At 43.6% G+C, this 18,153-nt stretch overlaps 1 protein-coding gene across 1 annotated transcript in view; it reads left to right on the forward strand.

Moving 5' to 3' along the window:
• The window catches only part of USP31 (ubiquitin specific peptidase 31), a 141,846-nt gene that overhangs the window by 97,446 nt on the left and 26,247 nt on the right, over positions 1–18,153 (forward strand). The window contains exons 9-10 of the mRNA XM_068244449.1: positions 1,316–1,410; positions 6,895–6,972. Coding sequence (XP_068100550.1) covers positions 1,316–1,410; positions 6,895–6,972 — 173 coding nt within the window. The remainder of the gene's footprint in view (positions 1–1,315; positions 1,411–6,894; positions 6,973–18,153) is intronic.

An 18,153-nucleotide genomic window follows, 5' to 3' on the forward strand; every position in this document is an offset into this window, starting at 1 on the left:
AAAACACCCGCTGCACACTATACTCTGCATAGACCTCGCGACGGTCACCATGAGTCTAGCTCAGGTTTACCACTCTGAGCTGTGGATTTCCAACCCCTGACTCGGAGTTACCGCCAGGGAGGTTGAAGAGCATCTGAAGTCAGAGGGATATGAAGGCTGTCATGTATATTTCCTTTTAAACAATACCAGTTGCCTGGTTGTCCTGCTGCTCTGTTTGGCTACAGTAATGTCTGAATCACAAACCTGAAACAATCATATGGCTAATATTGTCAGGATTCATTCACGCACATCTGATCTGCATGCTTGTTCAGGGGCTATGGCTAAAAGCATCAGAGGCAGAGGATCATCAGGACAGCCAGACAATTTGTATTGTCGAAAAGAAAATAAATATAGCAGCCTCCGTATCACTCTCATTTCAGGTGTGCTTAAAATCACCTTAAACATGAGACCATGGCTTGAAGCAGGACTGAAATATGTACACAGCACAATAAAGTTATTCAAATTAACCTAGAAGGTGACAGCATATACTTAATACGTTTTGTAATAGGAGTGGCTTCCTCCAATCTGAGCCTTTGGCAATTAAACTGACAGGAGCATGAAATTACCTTTGTTCCAATACATGATTAATGAATTAGATGCCCAGTTCTGCATCGGGGGATACTAATGCTGGGTATACACAATGATATTTTTCAGTCTATTTACTGCCCGATCTTATTTTCGATCGATTTTCGTATCTACTTCCATTCACTTCTATAAGAAATCGATCAAAAAAAGGATCAAAAATAAGATTGGACGTTTCAGAAATTATCTATCGAACCATCTATCTGTTGAAAAAACTTATGGTGTATTCCCAGCATAAGTTACTAATGGTAGCATTCACATTGATTTGTATAGAGATTACTGGTGATTTCTGTGTGGAAGAGAGGCAACTATTTCTGTGCCTCCAACAGATTTCCCTGATCAAGTAACTATAGCATATTGTTTGTCCTCAGTCTGTATTCTGAATATTGCTTGGAGTCCAAATACTGTTTTAAAGTGTTACTACTAAAGTTGGAAAGGCGGAAGAGTAAAATAGTTATAAATTACGGGTGTTCTTCCTTAATTGCCAGTTCAGGGACTGTTTGTGGGATTCTCCATTATCTGACATCTGAACAGATGTCTCATAGATTGTATGTGTTTCTATGACTGAGGAGATGGTATATGTTTGTAGGACGAGGGACAGGGCTCCCTGCACTCTATAATACACTGTGTAAACTGTCAGTGCTGGATGGTAACAAGGCAATATATAACCTACTCTGTGTTTTGGTTTTAATAGGTGTGTCCATTTAGCCTTCGTGTGGTTACTGCTGTTGGGATAACTTACCTCTTACCTCAGGAAGAAAAACCTCTGTGTCACCCCACTGTTGAAAGGTATGTTTTGACAACGCTTTGTTTGTATTGGTTAAAGTGGAAGATTACCTTGCTTAGCTTAAAGTAAACCTGAAGTGAAAATACATTTTTAAATAAGGTGCAAAATGGGTTTAACCACTTCACCTCCAAGGGTTTTTCCCCTTAAAAAACCAGAGCAATTTTCACCTGTCAGCGCTCCTTCCATTCATTCGCTTATAACTTAATTACTACTTATCACAACAAAACAATCTGTCTTGTTTTTGTTGCCACCACTTAGGCTTTCTTTGGGGGTACTTATTGCTAATAATAATTTTATTCTAAATGTGTTTTAAAGCGGTATTGTCACCATAAAAATCAAATTTCAACAGCAACTGGTCTGAGTGTATTAAGTGATAAAGATGCTAATCCTGCATTCAAAACTTTCAAAACTTTTTCTGCTGTTATGATTTGGAGTTATCACATACTTAAGGAACAATGGCCCTTTAGTAGTCAGTGCCAAAGAATTGCATGCTGGGGGTTCTTTTTATCTATAATGTATTCCTCCTCTTCCCTTTATTTCCCTACCAGCTGCTTATCTGAAACCTGATCCCCTACTCACTTGTGTTTACAAGCAAGGCTGAGGCGACTCAGCGATTGGAGGAGACAAGAAAAAAAGTAAAGGGCAGAAATGACATCACGAGTTAGCCTTAACTGTGGGCAAAAGACATGGTTCCCACCAGGAACAGAATTCTCGTAATTTACTACATAACATTCACTGAAATCAAAACGTGGACAGTACAATACATGTGTTATGTAAGTAGATCAAGTATTTATCTACTTATATATGTGTTTTTCCCCCTGGCATAGTATGGCTGATCCTACTGCTATAAGGGGAAAAAATGGGGGAAATTCATTATTTCTTAGTTTTCAGCTATTATAGTTTTAAAATCAGGGCTGTTGAGTCGGTCCAAAAATCCTCCGACTCCTCAGTTTGGGATTCCTCCGACTCCACGACTCCGACTCCTCTAATTTGCATATTACAATTTTGTTGATTAAAAGTATGTAACATGAAATTCGTCTCTTAACTGCCAACGCTTAGGAATTTTACAAGACAACTGAAGTGAGAAGGATATGTAGACTACTATATTTATTCCCTTTAGACTAAAACTAGTCCTTGGTAAGAGTACTTGTAAAAGGTACAAACCGGAACAAAGAACATCTATCAGGCCATAGGCAATGTAACTGTGGGTACATGTAAGAATGATGTGCAGGTACTCTGCAGAGGAATGAGGAGATTGTAAACAGACAACACCTCTGTGTTCAATGTGCACAACATTGTCAGTGGATTCCCTGCAGCTCTGTGAGGAGTGCATATGTAGAGTATAGTACTACTGTGTAACAAAGTAAACCTGAGACAGATGAAATTAAAGTTTTATACATACCTGGGGCTTCCTCCAGCCGCCTTCAGGATAATCAGTCCCTCGTTGTCCTCCTCCACCACCCGGATCTTCTGCTATGAGTCCAGGTACTTGAGCCAGTCAGGCGTAGTGCGCATGCACACACTCCGCCGCCAGGAGCATACTACACCTGTGCAGCACTATTGCGCAGGTGCAGAATGTTCCTGGCTGTGGAAGCGACATGAGGCCGGACAGCGCTGACTGGCTGAATTACCAGGACTCATAGCAGAAGATCCGGGTGGTGGAGGACAGCGAGGGACTGATTAGCCTGAAGGGGGCTGGAGGAAGCCCCAGGTATGTATAAAACTTTTCATCCGTCTCAGTTACCCTTTAATTTGTACCGTATTTGTTGCCGTATAAGACGCACTTTTTTCCTCAAAAAATAGGGGGGAAAAGTCCTTGCGTCTTATACGGCAAAGGCAGGGAATCCCCGACATATAAACGCCCGCCGATACGGACCGCGAACCGCCGCCACGTCGGGAATTCCCTGCCTGTGCGTGTCAACTGTGGCTGCAAGTGATGTGTGCCTCTGCCCTCTCCCGATGCCTGTTAAGTGTGTGGCTGCGTGTCCCCCGCGAGTGTATAGTATGCCCGCTCCCCCGTGTTCCTAATCTCCCTCCCCCATGTGGTTGCTGGCCCCCCCCGGGTGTTAATCTGCAGCGGGCTTACCTCTCCGCCATGCCCGCGAGGATTGGAGACTTCCATCACAGCCGCGCATCTCGCTCTAGTGATCGGCATGTGATGATTGCGTCATCATCACATGCCGATCACTAGAGCGAGATGCGCGGCTGTGATGGAAGTCTCCAATCCTCGCGGGCATGGCGGAGAGGTAAGCCCGCTGCAGATTAACACCCGGGGGGGCCATCAACCACATGGGGGAGGGAGATAAGGAACACGGGGGGAGCGGGCATACTATACACTCGCGGGGGACACGCAGCCACACACTTAACAGGCATCGGGAGAGGGCAGAGGCACACATCACTTGCAGCCACAGTTGACACACACACAGGGACACAGGCACAAAAGGCAGGCATGAGGGACATGAGGCATTCATAGGTAACACAAGGGTAACACATCGGGCAGGCATGAGGGACACATAGAGGACACAGGGCATGCATGGGGGACACAGAGGACACATAGGGGAAACAGGCACATGGGGCAGGCATGAGGGACACACAGAGGGCATGCAGGGTTGCCACAGAGGACACATGGGGCAGGTATTGGGGACACAGAGGACACATAGTGCATGCATGAGGGACACATAGGGCAGGCATGGGTGACACATGGGGCATGTATGAGGGACACAGAGGACACATGGGGAGACAATGGGACACAGGAGGACACTTAGGGCAGACATGGGAAACAATGTTGGAGGCATGAGGACAACATTTGAGGGGTAACATGTATAAGACTCTCCTGGAATATGGACGCACCAGGTTTAGTATATATTTTTTTTTCCCCTGGATTTTGCCCTCTAAACCTGGGTGCGTCTTATATTCCGGAGCGTCTTATACGGCGCGAAATACGGTAGTCACCAAACCAAATTTTAATAACATATCACATTATTTGATTTCATCAGCAAAGGGAGTGCATACATTTGAATAAATCAGCATCAATGCAGAATTATTTCCATCTCGTTGACCATCTCTATTAGTGACACAGCTACACATCAGGCTTTATTCTTACAGCATAAATGTTATTTAGTATATATTAGGAGATTCCTGTGTACACATCATATATACAGTCACAATCAGATGTGAATATCTGACCTTAAAAATACGGGGACTGCTTTATTGAAGCAGCACAAGTAACTCATTTTGATTGGTTTATTTCATTTTTGTGGACTAAGCACAGCTATTACTGTATATATACTGTATATATACATTATTTTTAATGACTATTATCTGAGAAATAGAACATTTTATCATATCTTATATAATTTCTATTTTAATTACAGTTACAAATTCATTAGGAGTCGGAGTCGGTGCATTTTCTCCCGACTCCGACTCCAGGCCCCCAAAATTGCACGACTCCGACTCCACGACTGAGACTCCACAGCCCTGTTTAAAATAATACATGGTGCCGTAATTAAAACCTACACATTTGATTTGCCCATTTGTCCCGGTTATTGCAATGTTTAAAAATTTTCCCTAGTACATAATACATGGTACCAATATTTTATTTGGAAATAAAGGCGGGGGGCGGGAAGTGGTCGAAGTATACCTGAACTCGCGTACGATTGGCATCCGGTAGCTTGGCCATTCATAGTAATGTGAGCATGCGTAGCCGGGCCGCATATGTGCAGAAGAGTGCTGCTGTCCAAATTACCTATGATAGAGAGCCCCAGGTAAGTATAAATATTGGACTATAGGCCGTCCTAGATTTTCTTTAGAATTAAAATACAGTATGGGATTCTGGGATAGTCCTTTTTAGGGTTAGGTCTAAAGACACAATTGTTTCTCATCAATTTACTATCACTTCAGGTTCACCTTAATGCAAACCTGAAGTGCGAATAAATGTATGAAATAATGAATTGCATGTGTAGCACGGCTAAGAAATAGATTATTAGTAGTAAAGAACAGAGTCTCATGTTAAAAAAAAAAAACTTAAGTTGTTATCTATGCAAAAGAGCTTCACTGAGCTATTAGACCCATTGGGTCAAATACAGTTTTGTTTTCTGAAGTACTTATACATCAAAGAAACAGTGAGAGACGGCTTTAGATAAGATTTTACTGCAGGAAATTTCAAAGGGTGACTATTTCTGCTTTGTTGTTTAGCTTAAAAAAGTGTGGTATCTAAACTGCAAATATGGCAGAATGATGCAATGTTATAAATAAAAAGCTTTATAACTGAAATGAAAAATGACTCTTTTCTTTGCTACTAATGTTCTATTGACTGGTATGACTGTTAAGGTGTGTACACACCTGTGACTAAAGTTGGGGTTCAGGACCAGAACCCCTTAGGCAACATCACTGGGCCAGCCTGTTCAGACACGTCAGCTATATAGCTGACAATGCGTTCTTTTGCTATGCATGGAGGATGGAAGGAAAATGGAGCTGCGCATGTGTGTCAAAATAATTGTCTGTCCGCTCTGGGAGTTGATCCGCCAGGGCCTCTTGTACACACAATTATAGTGGGCTGAGGCTGCCGATAGTGACCGCCTCAGCTGACTTTAATCAAGCGTATGTACGGGGAGTTAACAATAGCCGCTTCTGATCTGTGCCAGCATGATGCAAATTGACTTTGATGAACAGAGGCGCCAGCAGAATAAAAACAATAATTAAAAGTTTTAAAATATGCTGGGGAGGCAGTGGTGGACTTACCTCCGAAAGCAGCCTAGACTACTTGTCTGACATAAATAAACACTTTATTAGTACCCCAATAGATGCAACGCGTTTCGCAGGACCAAGCCCGCTTCATCAGGCAATAAAACGGGACAAAACAGTAGCTCTCAGGTAGCACATATAGCACAGAGGAGCTATATGTGCTACCTGAGAGCTACGGTTTTGTCCCTTGTTTTATTGCCTGATGAAGCGGGCTTGGTCCTGCGAAACGCGTTGCATCTATTGGGGTACTAATAAAGTGTTTGTCAGACAAGTAGTCTAGTCTGCTTTCGGAGGTAAGTCCACCACTGCCTTCCCAGCATATTTTAAAACTTTTAATTGTTTTTATTCTGCTGGCGCCTCTGTTCATCAGTCATTTTAGTGTCCACCCTTGGTGGAAGGGGGACCCACCCCTACCTTTCTTCTATCTACGGAGAGCGACTTCTTAACCCTGAGTGAGGACAGGTCTAATCTCCTCACCTGCATTCACAGTGGTTGCCTCAGCGGTAACCCTTGTTTGTGAGTATAACCTTCTCACATTACATTATTCACTATTGTCCTGAGCATACTACACCATATTGGGCTCTCTGTGTCTTTTTCTTATGATGCAAATTGAGACTGGGAAAAATTTCTGCCCAGAAGTGGGCGTTTAAAATGAGACAAAATTGTGTTTTTCTTCTGAGTACAGCAGCCTTTCTGTTTAATCTAAGATTTGTTTACATTGTGTTTTGTGGTTTTTCTTTCAGGGCTCTCAAATCTTGTGGTATAGGTGGGGCCGCCCATGTGAAGCTGGTGGTGGAATGGGACAGAGAAACTAAAGAGTAGTAAGTGGCATGCTTAATCTCATCCGAGCATTACTGTCTGTTAGAGCAGAGTTATATTAAAGGGAGGCAATGGAAGAATGACTGAGAAGTGAAAGTCTTGGCAGGCCCACTGCGGATCTCATTATCTGCAGAGGCAGGACAGGGTATCGCAGCTACAGTGACCTCACTGCTTGCTGGAAAGAGGATTAGGACTTGCAGGTGGCTACAGCAACACATTCACAGAATGTCGTCCCGCATTTCACACATTTCACTCATGTTGAGGTTGGCAATAGTAGAAGCCACTGACAGGCAGGCGTGAATGGTGGCAGGACTGAACACTTCATTTAGGGCCCCAGTGTTTCTGTAAGCCTCTTTCATCTGCCAGATGGCTCCAGCATATCAAAGTGCACTAGAGTAGAAAACATGAGGTGATTGAAATATAGAAGTTCTCATTGCAGACTACTTTTACAAAAACATACTTGTCTGTTGTGTGGTTCCTCTGCTTATAACTTCTGAATCCGTCATTTCCAATAGAATGAGCTGTCGCTCGCATGCAGTGGGGAAGGGGTGTCCCTGGGTTTCCTGTCTTCCCTAATTGAATACTGAAATGAGAGAATCTACAAACCACAAGTAAGGAAACTGATATTGGACAAGGCGTTGTTATCCATTAAACTCCTTAGCGGTAACCCCGAGTCAGGCTCGGTATGGAAATCCGCAGCTCAGAGCAGTAATGCCGAGTTAGATCCATCAGAGTTGTGGAATGTGCCGGGCTGCCGCAGATCTATCAAGCCATATCATTTTTAGGGTCTGAAAGGGTGTGAAAAAATTGCACTGCTTTTGGAAAAATAATCTGGAAATAATCATACCGCCAGGGATGTTAAATCTATATACGCAGGCTGCTTCAACACATATTGGGCACAGGTTCACTGTAAAGGACAGCTAAAGTAAGAGGGAAATGGAGGCTGCCATATTTATTTCCTTTTAACCACTTCGGTCTAACACCCAGCATTTCAACTTTGCTTTAAAAGATTGCTTACAGCTTAGAAACTATTATGCCAGATTTTTTTTTGAAGCAGAAATTCACTGAATGGGTTAAACATGACATTTTAGTGTTGCATTTAGCTAGAAATCCGCATGTGCTGAGGTTTAGATACAAATGTATCATGTTTGGAATTCAAATAAACCTCTGAAAAGCCTGTCTGGGAAGCCCTCTGTGTTCTCTGAGAGGCTTTTGTTTAGTTACATTCCAAACATGATAGATTTGTATCTAAACCTCAGCACTGATGCAGATTTCTAGCTAAATGCAACACTAAAATGTCATGTTTAACCCATTCAGTGAATTTCTGCTTAAAAAAAATTTGGCATAATAGTTTTTAAGCTGTAAGCATTCTTTTAAAGCAAAGTTGAAATGCTGGGTGTTAGACCGCTTTAAGTACCAGTGGTCTCTGCCCCTTTAAGGACCAGAGAACTCTGGTACAAGAAACGGCGGAATAGCAACGGGTCACCGCGACCCTGGGCTACCCAGTCTGCCGGCTCTGTCTGCAGAGTTCCTGTGAGCCGGTCAGGAGCTGCTTTCATTGGCTCCCGACCCTGCCTATCAATGCCAATGGGAGCTGTTTACGATGATAGACAGGGTCAGGAGCCAATTAAATCGGCCCCTGACCCGCTCGCAGGACTCTGCTGTTTTAGAGACGGCAGAGCGAGTGAGGAAGACGGCAATGAGATCGTTGGGAGCGTCGAACGTGCGGCGTCTGTGTATTGAAATCTACACCATGGCAGCCAGCCAACAAAACAGGGCATAGATTTCAATTATCAAGGTCCTTAAGTAGTTAAACAATGCAACATTGTCTGGCTGTCCTGCTGATCCTCTGCCTATATTACGTTTAGTGATGGACCAACAAGTATGCACATCAGGGGTTTGACTTAAAGATACTCTAAACAAAATATGCCCAGTTTAACTTCCAAAAACTGTCTGACTCAGCCATGCACCGACTGTGGTGCGTCTGCTGCTGTAGAAATCAGAGCGGAATGACCGCGAGGGACCAGAATGACTACGGGGGCTAGAAGAAGCCCTAGGTAAATAAAACTGGGCACATTTTGTTCACTTTAAAGCCCCTGAAGTTTGAATTGAAGTTTTATGCTTGTTTAAGGTGAGTGTTTCAGATAGTACTGATGCATGTAAGATTAGCAGGATGCCAGGCAATGTGTATTATTTAAAGAGTAATATTGAAAAAAGATGTTGCGCTCCTCCACAATTATACACAGGCTCCAGTACTGGTTTGCACCACCACAAAAAAATAAGTCAGTCTATAGAAAAAGATGTCTGCGCTCTGTACAGTACCCTGAGGTGCGTGACACTGTTCAACAGTTAATCAGTTCCAATTCATGCACCAGATGGATTATCCACGGTGTTCTGAAGTCACAATCCTCAGAAAGGAGATAAAAACAAGACAAAATATAGGCGTAATAGTGTAGTATCCTCTAGCTTTTGTGCACCTCCACCTTTGTGTTTGTGAGCACCCGCATATAGATTAATGCTAAGCGCTCACCAGATGGTTATGCTGCTCAGTCACAAACAGCAAGTAAAGCATATTAAACATCATCCACTTTGGGCCTCTCAGTTGTCAGTCATCCGTTCCTCGGATAAAAGATAACAATACATAGTGCAGTATCCTTGATGTAATTATATTCCTCCACCACCAATTTAACCGTGATCACAGCACTCCACTGTAGCCGGTAAGTGTCTACACACTTGTGCAACCATAGACCCACAGCCAGTAAGTGTCAATCACAGTTTGCACCTACAGTGTGAGCCCACACTCCTATAAAAACTAAGCAGACGCTTCCATAGCGCTATAAAAGACTTTAATATGGCAGTAAAAAAGTGCTATTACACTCACATGTTCCTCAGTAAAAAGCGCATATAACTTTTAAAAATCCAGCATCCTGGATCAGCATTGCATAGTGCCCTATAGGCGTAGTCGTACAAAAACACTTATGGCTGTGTGTGATTGAGCAGCACCAAGTTCTGGTGAGCGCAACTGTGTGATGCAGGTGTGGGCTCACACTGAAGGTGCAAACTGTGATTGACACTTACTGGCTGTGGGTCTATGGTTGCACAAGTGTGTAGACACTTACCGGCTACAGTGGAGTGCTGTGATCACGGTTAAATTGGTGGTGGAGGAATATAATTACATCAAGGATACTGCACTATGTATTGTTATCTTTTATCCAAAGAACTGATGACTGACAACTGAGAGGCCCAAAGTGGATGATGTTTGATATGCTTTACTTGCTGTTTGTGACTGAGCAGCATAACCATCTGGTGAGCGCTCAGCATTAATCTATATGCGGGTGTTCACAAACACAATGGTGGAGGTGCACAAAAGCTAGAGGATACTACACTATTACGCCTATATTTTGTCTTGTTTTTATCTCCTTTCTGAGGATTGTGACTTCAGAACACCGTGGATAATCCATCTGGTGCATGAGTTGGAACTGATTAACTGTTGAACAGTGTCACGCACCTCAGGGTACTGTACAGAGCGCAGACATCTTCTTCCATAGACTATTATTTAAAGAGACTCAGAGACGAACGAAAATACAGCTTTAAAACTTACCCGGACATTCCTTCCACCCCATCCTCTCATGGTCTGCCGTGCAGCCGCAGTGAGCTCCGTTACCAGGCTCAGTCGATGCCAGTCAGGGGCTACTGCGCATCTGCGGACCTCCCGCGCATGCGCAATAGACCCGGACTGACGTCACTGAGCCTGTTACCAGGTCTCACTGCGGCTGAATGGCAGATTGTGGGAGGATCGTGGGACATAGATGTGTTTATGGGGAGAGCGGAAGCCCTGGGTAAGTATCAAAGCTGTACTTTCGTTCGTCTCTGAGTCTCTTTAAAAGGAAATATGGCATCCTCCATATACCTCTCACATCAGATGTCCTTTAACCACTTAACGACCGCCTAACGCCGATAGGCGTCGGCGGGTCGTTAGTGGTATAGCATGGAAACGGCCTTTCCATGCTAGTTCACGGAGACTGCCTCCGTGAACAGTGTGCGAGCCGCCGATCGCGGCTCGCACGCATAATGTAAACATCCGGGGAAGAAATCCCCGCTGTTTACATCACACGGCGCTGCTGCGCAGCAGCGCCGTGACGTAGATCGGCGATCCCCGGCCTCTGATTGGCAGAAGCCTATCCTATCAGGCGCAGGACGGAATTCCGTCCTGCAACGCTCAGAAAAAAAGGTAGAGGGAGGGAAAGCCGGGGAGCCCAGAAAACGCTGCGGAGGGGGGCTTTGAGGAGCCCCCCGCAAAACAGTAGTAGCCGGCGGCGATCAGGCCCCCCCTGCAGGACATCCCCCTAGTGGGGAAAAAAGGGGGGAAGTCTGATCGCCCTGCCACATTCCTGATCGGTGCTGCGGGCTGTAGAGCCCACACAGCACCGATCAGTGCAAAATCCCCTGGTCCTTAAGTGGTTAAAACCTAGGTTCTCAACGTGTGGTACGCGTACCCCAGGGGGTACTTCTGATGGTTACAGGGGGTACTCTGGCTTGATATACTTAACCAAGAATAACAATTATAGAGATTTAGAAAATGATAAATCTTATTTAAACAACACCAAGTTTTTTTTTTTTTAACATTTGTTTTTATTGATCAAGATAAATGAGTTGTAATGCAGTTACATGTTGCAAGGCATACATCTTACATCTAACAGGAGTTTTGTTAAAGTTATTCATGAACATAAGTTGTCAACAAACATTGTCAGAGAATTGCGAACTGGCTCACATTTGTGTTAACATTTGAGATAAATCCTAGTAGATTAGGAAGGGGGGGGGGGGGTATTTAATATTGATGTGCAGTCCTGGTCTGACAGGTCAATCCCAGAGCCAGCTGGACAAACCCCGTAGGGCCAGATGGGTGGAATATGACTGCCAGTAGAGGGGAGTGTTTGGAGCAGTGGCCGAGGGCCTACCAATCACTTGGCGTATTTCCTGGTTTGAAGGGACTGAAAGTGATGTATGAACCCGTTTTTAGCTGTTAGGTAATATATTTGTGGTGATTAAGTGTCTTTCTCGATGTGAGAGAGTTCTTGAAAGATTGAATGGTTTGATGCTTGATGTAGCCTCATCAATAGCAGTAGCAAGAGCCATAAAGCCATAAAGCTGGCATTTCACCTGACTGGGTAAGGGAATAGTGAACAAAAGAGCATCAGTAGAGCAGCTTCCACTGTTGGTGTTTATTCTCTTAATCAATTGGCTGAAAAGAAAAAGGAAAAAGAAAAAGAAGAGGACTAACTAAATAACTAACTAACTAACTAACTAGTGCTGCCTGCCTTGACATGGCGTAACATCACCACCAGGTTTAGCTATATGTAGTTGCCAGAGGGCTGGTTGTGTAAAAGTGTTCTTCAGAGCTGGGCGAGAGAAGATCTTAGGTCTGAGGCTATAAAATTAGTTGCTTAAGTAAACAACACCAAGTTAACATTCTAGCTAGTTAAAAGCAATAGTAAATGCTTGGAAATTGTTTAGAACCAATTATCATGTACTACAATCAAATATATATTTGTCAAGGGGTACTTGTGATAATTTTTTACTATGCTAGGGGGTACTTGGTGATTACTGGGTTTTAAAAGGGGGTACATACCAATAAAATGTTGAGAAACACTGCTTTAAAAGACCCTTGAAGTGAAAAGAATATGGAGGCTGCCATAGTTATTTTTTTTTAAACAATACTAGTTGCCTGGCAGCTATGCTGATCTATTTGGCTGCAGTAGTATCTGAATTGCACCAGAAACAAGCATGTGGCAAATCTTGTCAGATCTAAAAAAATGTCAAACGCCAGATCTGCTGCATGCTTGTTCCAGGGTCAATGGCTGAAAGTATTAGAGGCAGAGGATCAGCAGGAAGCCATGAAACTGGTATTACTTAAAAGGAAATACTGTAAATATGGCAGCCTCCATACCCCTCTCACTTCAGTTGTCCTTTAAAGCGGAACTGTAAACTGCTGAAAAAATAAGTGTTTCACTTACCCGGGGCTTCTGCCAGCCCCCTGCAGCTGCCCTGTGCCCTCGCAGTCCTGAACCGATCCTCGGTTCCCCCGCCGCTCACTTTTTCTCGCAATGTAGGTTGACTTCTAAGTCGACCACCATTGCTCCCAGGCCACACGTATTCTAGTACGCGTTCCTGTAGCCAGGAGCGCTCTGTGCAGTATGAGAAAATCTCTACTGTGCCAGCGCAGTACACATCCGGCTAGGGGAACGTGAACGAGGAGGTGCGACCAGGGCCATGCAGGCGCAGTTCTCCATGGGAAAGTGAGCCACAGCGTGGGACCAGAGCATCGGTGGCCGGCTGCGTGGGAACAGGTCGTCTGCAGGGTGCTGGCAGAAGCCCCAGGTAAGTGAAACTCCTATTATTTTCTTATTTTTATTTTTTTTTAGCATTTTACAGTTCTGCTTTAAATGACGACCATATTGCTTGCCTGTTAAGGTTGAGGAGTTGTAATTACGTCCCCCCGCCCACACCAAACCAATATGGGTTTCCAGCTTTGGACATCATTTCTCATTCCGTATCCAGAAAGGCGGCTTAGTCTTGTGTTTGTGAGTTTGGTGACATCCCGAGTGTTGAGCAGCTGAGTCACTGAGCAGATGAGGTGTTCTGAATGCAGAGCATCTGGAGAGCTCATTCCTGCATGGCCCTGTTTGAGTCAGTTTTGATAGCTTAGTTGATCTAGGCTGCACCTGTCTGGTTTTATTACTCGGCATGTGAAAGGTGTCTGCTAGCCTGCGATGTTCAGCACAGCTCTCTAATTGCCTTGGTGACAAGCTTGTCTGAATGTTCTTCAGCAGTGCTGTAGCTCTGTCTTCAGAGCCCGGGTACCAGAACTGATCATCTGCTGCTGTTGGAAAGCAGACTTGTTTGCATCGCTCTGCTATGGATTCCTTGTTCACTGTTTAGTGGCAATCTGTGTCGAAGCTAAATTAGTTCATTTATCACCAAAGTCAGCCATGCTCTGTGCTTTGTTAGTGTCACCATGTGATTGATGCAGAGTTTCAGAATCTTTATACCATCAGGCTTGATTATAAGAGTTCATGCACATTGGCCTCATGTGTGCGTACGGCACGCACATGCATGTGTCTGTCTATCTAGCTTGTAATCCAAAGGATCGTCCAGCAGAGGTGGTGAAGTCCATACAAGTATCCATAGAAGGTCCACACACCACTTCTAACAAGAATTTTTTATTGCTCTATCACCATATACACACAATCGATTGTAAAACAGACGATTGTTTTGGGGCCCTGAAACAATCATCGGTTTTTACGATCAATTGTGCGTATATGGTGATGGAGCAATAAAAAGTTCCTTTTAAAGTGGTGTGCACACCTTCTTTGGATATCTTTCTTTCTGTCCGTCCGTCGTATGAAATGATTTATTTCATCGCAAATATTATTTACTATGTCGTGTAAGTATGAAATGAATGATCTGATAATGGTTACCGATGTCGCAATCCTATATTAGCGATTTTTTTCTATTTTATAAACCGTGCCAGAACTCTTTATAGATGATAACCTACTTTAAATGATTACGATTTGTTTACTCCGGTCCCTACTATAGCCATAGTCTTATGTTCCTATTTAGGTTGCCATACATCTTTTCTCATTTCGTTCCTTGTCGATTCCAAGCAGTTTTGATTCATCTGCTTGGAATCGATTGCCCCCAAAATGTTATATCAATAAATTTTGACTAAAAATCAATCAAACATCGGATAGGATGGAATATTTAAAACAACCGGGGACCATTGACAAATCGATGGCCCATAGCTTTGCACTGTATTGAACAGTGCAACTCAGCAGGCCGATCGATTCCCTGCTAGAATCCATTGGAAAAGTATTCCTTTTGAATGGATCCTTATCACAAAGGAATCATTTGTTTTTGGAACATTGGGTGGAAATGTATAAGTTTATGGCCGGCTTAAGGCCAATTTTGTTTTTGTTGTGGTGAGGGGAGGAAGGAAGGGGTAAGATAAATAAACCTGTCTGAAAGTTTTTGGGACATAGTAGGAAACTGGAGTACCTGGAGAAAACCCTCACAAACTCAGGGAGAACATACAAACTACATGCAGTACAGCCTTGAGCCTACTGGGATATTTCTCTACCAACTTGGCACATCTAAAAGCTCGCTGCAGAGCCATTCTACTTAGCACACAAATTGTTTTGTTTTTGCCACCTTTTCTTGCCACCAACAAAGCCTTCTGTTGGTGGCATCTGATTGCTGCTGCGACGTTTGTTTTTTTTATTAATTTTATAATTTTTTATAAAAATTTGTATTTTACTTTAATGTTCCCTACCTAGCATCCCTCCCTTCCCCCGGAGAGCCAATCCATGTGCTCGGCTCTCATAGGCATCAGCTTATGAGAGGCGATCATCTTTTGGGCCAATCGAGGGTCCAGCTCAGTGATAGAGCTGTCTCCGTACAGCGCCGAGCGTCCGTTTCCATGGAAACACCACTGTGACCTGCGTCCGCCGATCGGCTGACGTTGGTCGTTAAGTGGTTAAAAGGAAATAAACCTGGCAGCCTCCGTATACCTCTCTTCAGTTGTCCTTTATAGCTGCAGAACACTGAATTGTAAAAAATAGCCTGGTCACTAGGGGGGGTGTAAGCCTATGGTCCTCAACTGGTTAAACTCAGATTGGATGGTAGTTGTTAGTGAACTGCAAACTTTAAATCATTCCACAGATATTGCATTAGTGTTAAAGTTGTATATACAGACTCTGAAACTGTAGTCACATGATACAAATATCTCGGATAAAAAAATGTGTGCCTTGGGGAGGAGGAAGGGCCCAGACTTGCAAATGCGGTAGTTATATAAACTGTCATACAGTTTAACAGCATATATTGTAAAGCACAGCTTTAGAGCTAGTCTACTTTAGGGGACCCACCGCAAATCCCCATAGAGAATTTGAGCTGTGCTGAAAACGGAAAGAATTTACGCTTTCAGCTCGTACAAAACCCCTCAAGTCATATATGTACGGATAGCTGAGAATCGGCTCTAATGAATGGTGCCACTTTCGGTGAGAAAAAAAACGAAACTCACTCTGTACGAGGCGCCGAACGGCCACAATCGCGGCTCCGTCGGCCATCTTACTTCTGTGCTGGTAATATTTTTCTCTCTCCTCATTGGAGGGATTGTTAGCTGAGGGCGTGCCAGAACAAAACAAGCAGCTACAGGCTACAGTTCCTGGCCAGGCACTGGCAGGTAGTTGCCATGCTGTGGATGTATGGACACTGCAGCCCGCTGCTCATTGTGGCTCTCACTATTCGTGTCAGTTCTCATATAACTATGCTGCTGACAGTGTAGGATTGTTATATTGCTTTATGTAAACAAGTATATCCAGCTCGGGGAATAGTCTACTTTAGGGGACCCACCTTAGACAAATTTACCTCAGTGATATACCATTACAAAGCTCAGAAACAGTTTGTGGACTAACCAATGGGAGCTAGTCTACTTTTAGTCACGCCCCCCCAGCACCAGCATTTCTCCAATCAGGATGAAGCACACATCAAAGCAAATGGCTGCTACAAACGGAAGCGCAGCGTTTCTGGGCTATTTATTTCTCCACTATGTATCACAGCCTGAAAAGATTAAGATATTTTGATAGAGGAGATCCCGAGCTTTCTAACGATATGGCACATGTGGGGGTAGTGGCTGTGGGAAGGCGGACATTCGTTGCAGTTTACACGGAGGTCAATTTGTGTATGGGGATTTGCGGTGGGTCCCCTAAAGTAGACTAGCTCCGAAAGTGGTGCTATAGAGGCAGTACCTGAACTGCTTTGAGGCCTGGAACCCACTACAAATCGCTAATTGCTAATTGCAATCTCTAGCATTTTGTATGAACGGTTTGTAAGCTAATTCATGAGCGATTGAGGTAGCGTTTAAAAAAAGTGTCAGCTTTTTGCCAGCGATTGTGTAGCGATTAGCAGTTTAAATTCTGATTGGTCCTTTCAATTCATTTTAATTTTGTTACCGTGTGCAGTCATTTCAAAACGCTAGCAAAATCGCTCTATGCAGGTTTTGATGAGCGATTACGCCAGCGTTTATATACTTTACATTGCAGAAATGCTAACGCTTACCGTGAAAAATGCTGCATGTCCTGCATTTTGCGATTTGGTAATTGCAATCACTCCAGTGGAATTTGGCCCATTCATTAACATTAGCTGAGCGTTTAGGGAAATTGCTTGCGGTTTGAATTTCTCCCTAAACTAAACGCTCAGAAAATCGATCTAGTGGGTTCCTCTTTTCCACTATGAAACGCGATCACAATCGTGTTTCACACCAATTTCCACTAATGCGATTGAGCTACTACACTCAGTATAATATAGCTTATGAGCATCCAACGACATTTGCGCTCAGGCCAAAATTGCAACGCAATCCAATCGCACTAATGGAAATGGTTGCAGCCGTTTCTATCAGGGCTGTGGAGTCGGAGTCAGAGCAATGTTGTGTGCCTGGAGTCGGAGTCGGGAAAAAATGCACCGACTCCGACTCCTAATGAATTTGTAACTGTAATTAAAATAGAAAATATGATAAAATGTTCTATTTCTCAGATAATAGTCATTAAAAATAATGTATATATACAGTAATAGCTGTGCTCCGTCCACAAAAATGAAATAAACCAATCAAAATTAGTTACTTGTGCTGCTTCAATAAAGCAGTCCCCGTATTTTTAAAGTCAGATATACATATCTGATTGTGACTGTACAGTATATATGATGTGTACACAGGAATCTCTTATATATACTAAATAACGTCTATGCTGTAAGAATAAAGCCTGATGTGTAGCCGTGTCACTAATAGAGATGGTCAATGAGATGGAAATAATTCTGCATTGATGCTGATTTATGCAAATGCATGCACTCTCTTTGCTCATGAAATCAAATAATTTGATATGTTGTTAAAATTTTGTTTGGTGACTACGAATTAAACGGTACCTGAGACGGATGAAAAGAAGAGTGTTATACATACCTGGGGCTTCTTCCAACCTCCTTCAGGCTAATCAGTCCCTCGCTGTCCTCCTTCACCACCTGGAACTTCTGCTATGAGTCCCGGTAATTCAGCCAGTCAGAGCAGTCTGGCTACGTGCCGCTTCCACAGCCAGGAGCATTCTGCACCTGCGCAATAGTGCTGTGCAGGTGTAGTACGC

Source organism: Hyperolius riggenbachi, chromosome 7 (genome assembly GCF_040937935.1).
Source record: "Hyperolius riggenbachi isolate aHypRig1 chromosome 7, aHypRig1.pri, whole genome shotgun sequence".
NCBI classification, from domain to species: Eukaryota; Metazoa; Chordata; class Amphibia; order Anura; family Hyperoliidae; genus Hyperolius; species Hyperolius riggenbachi.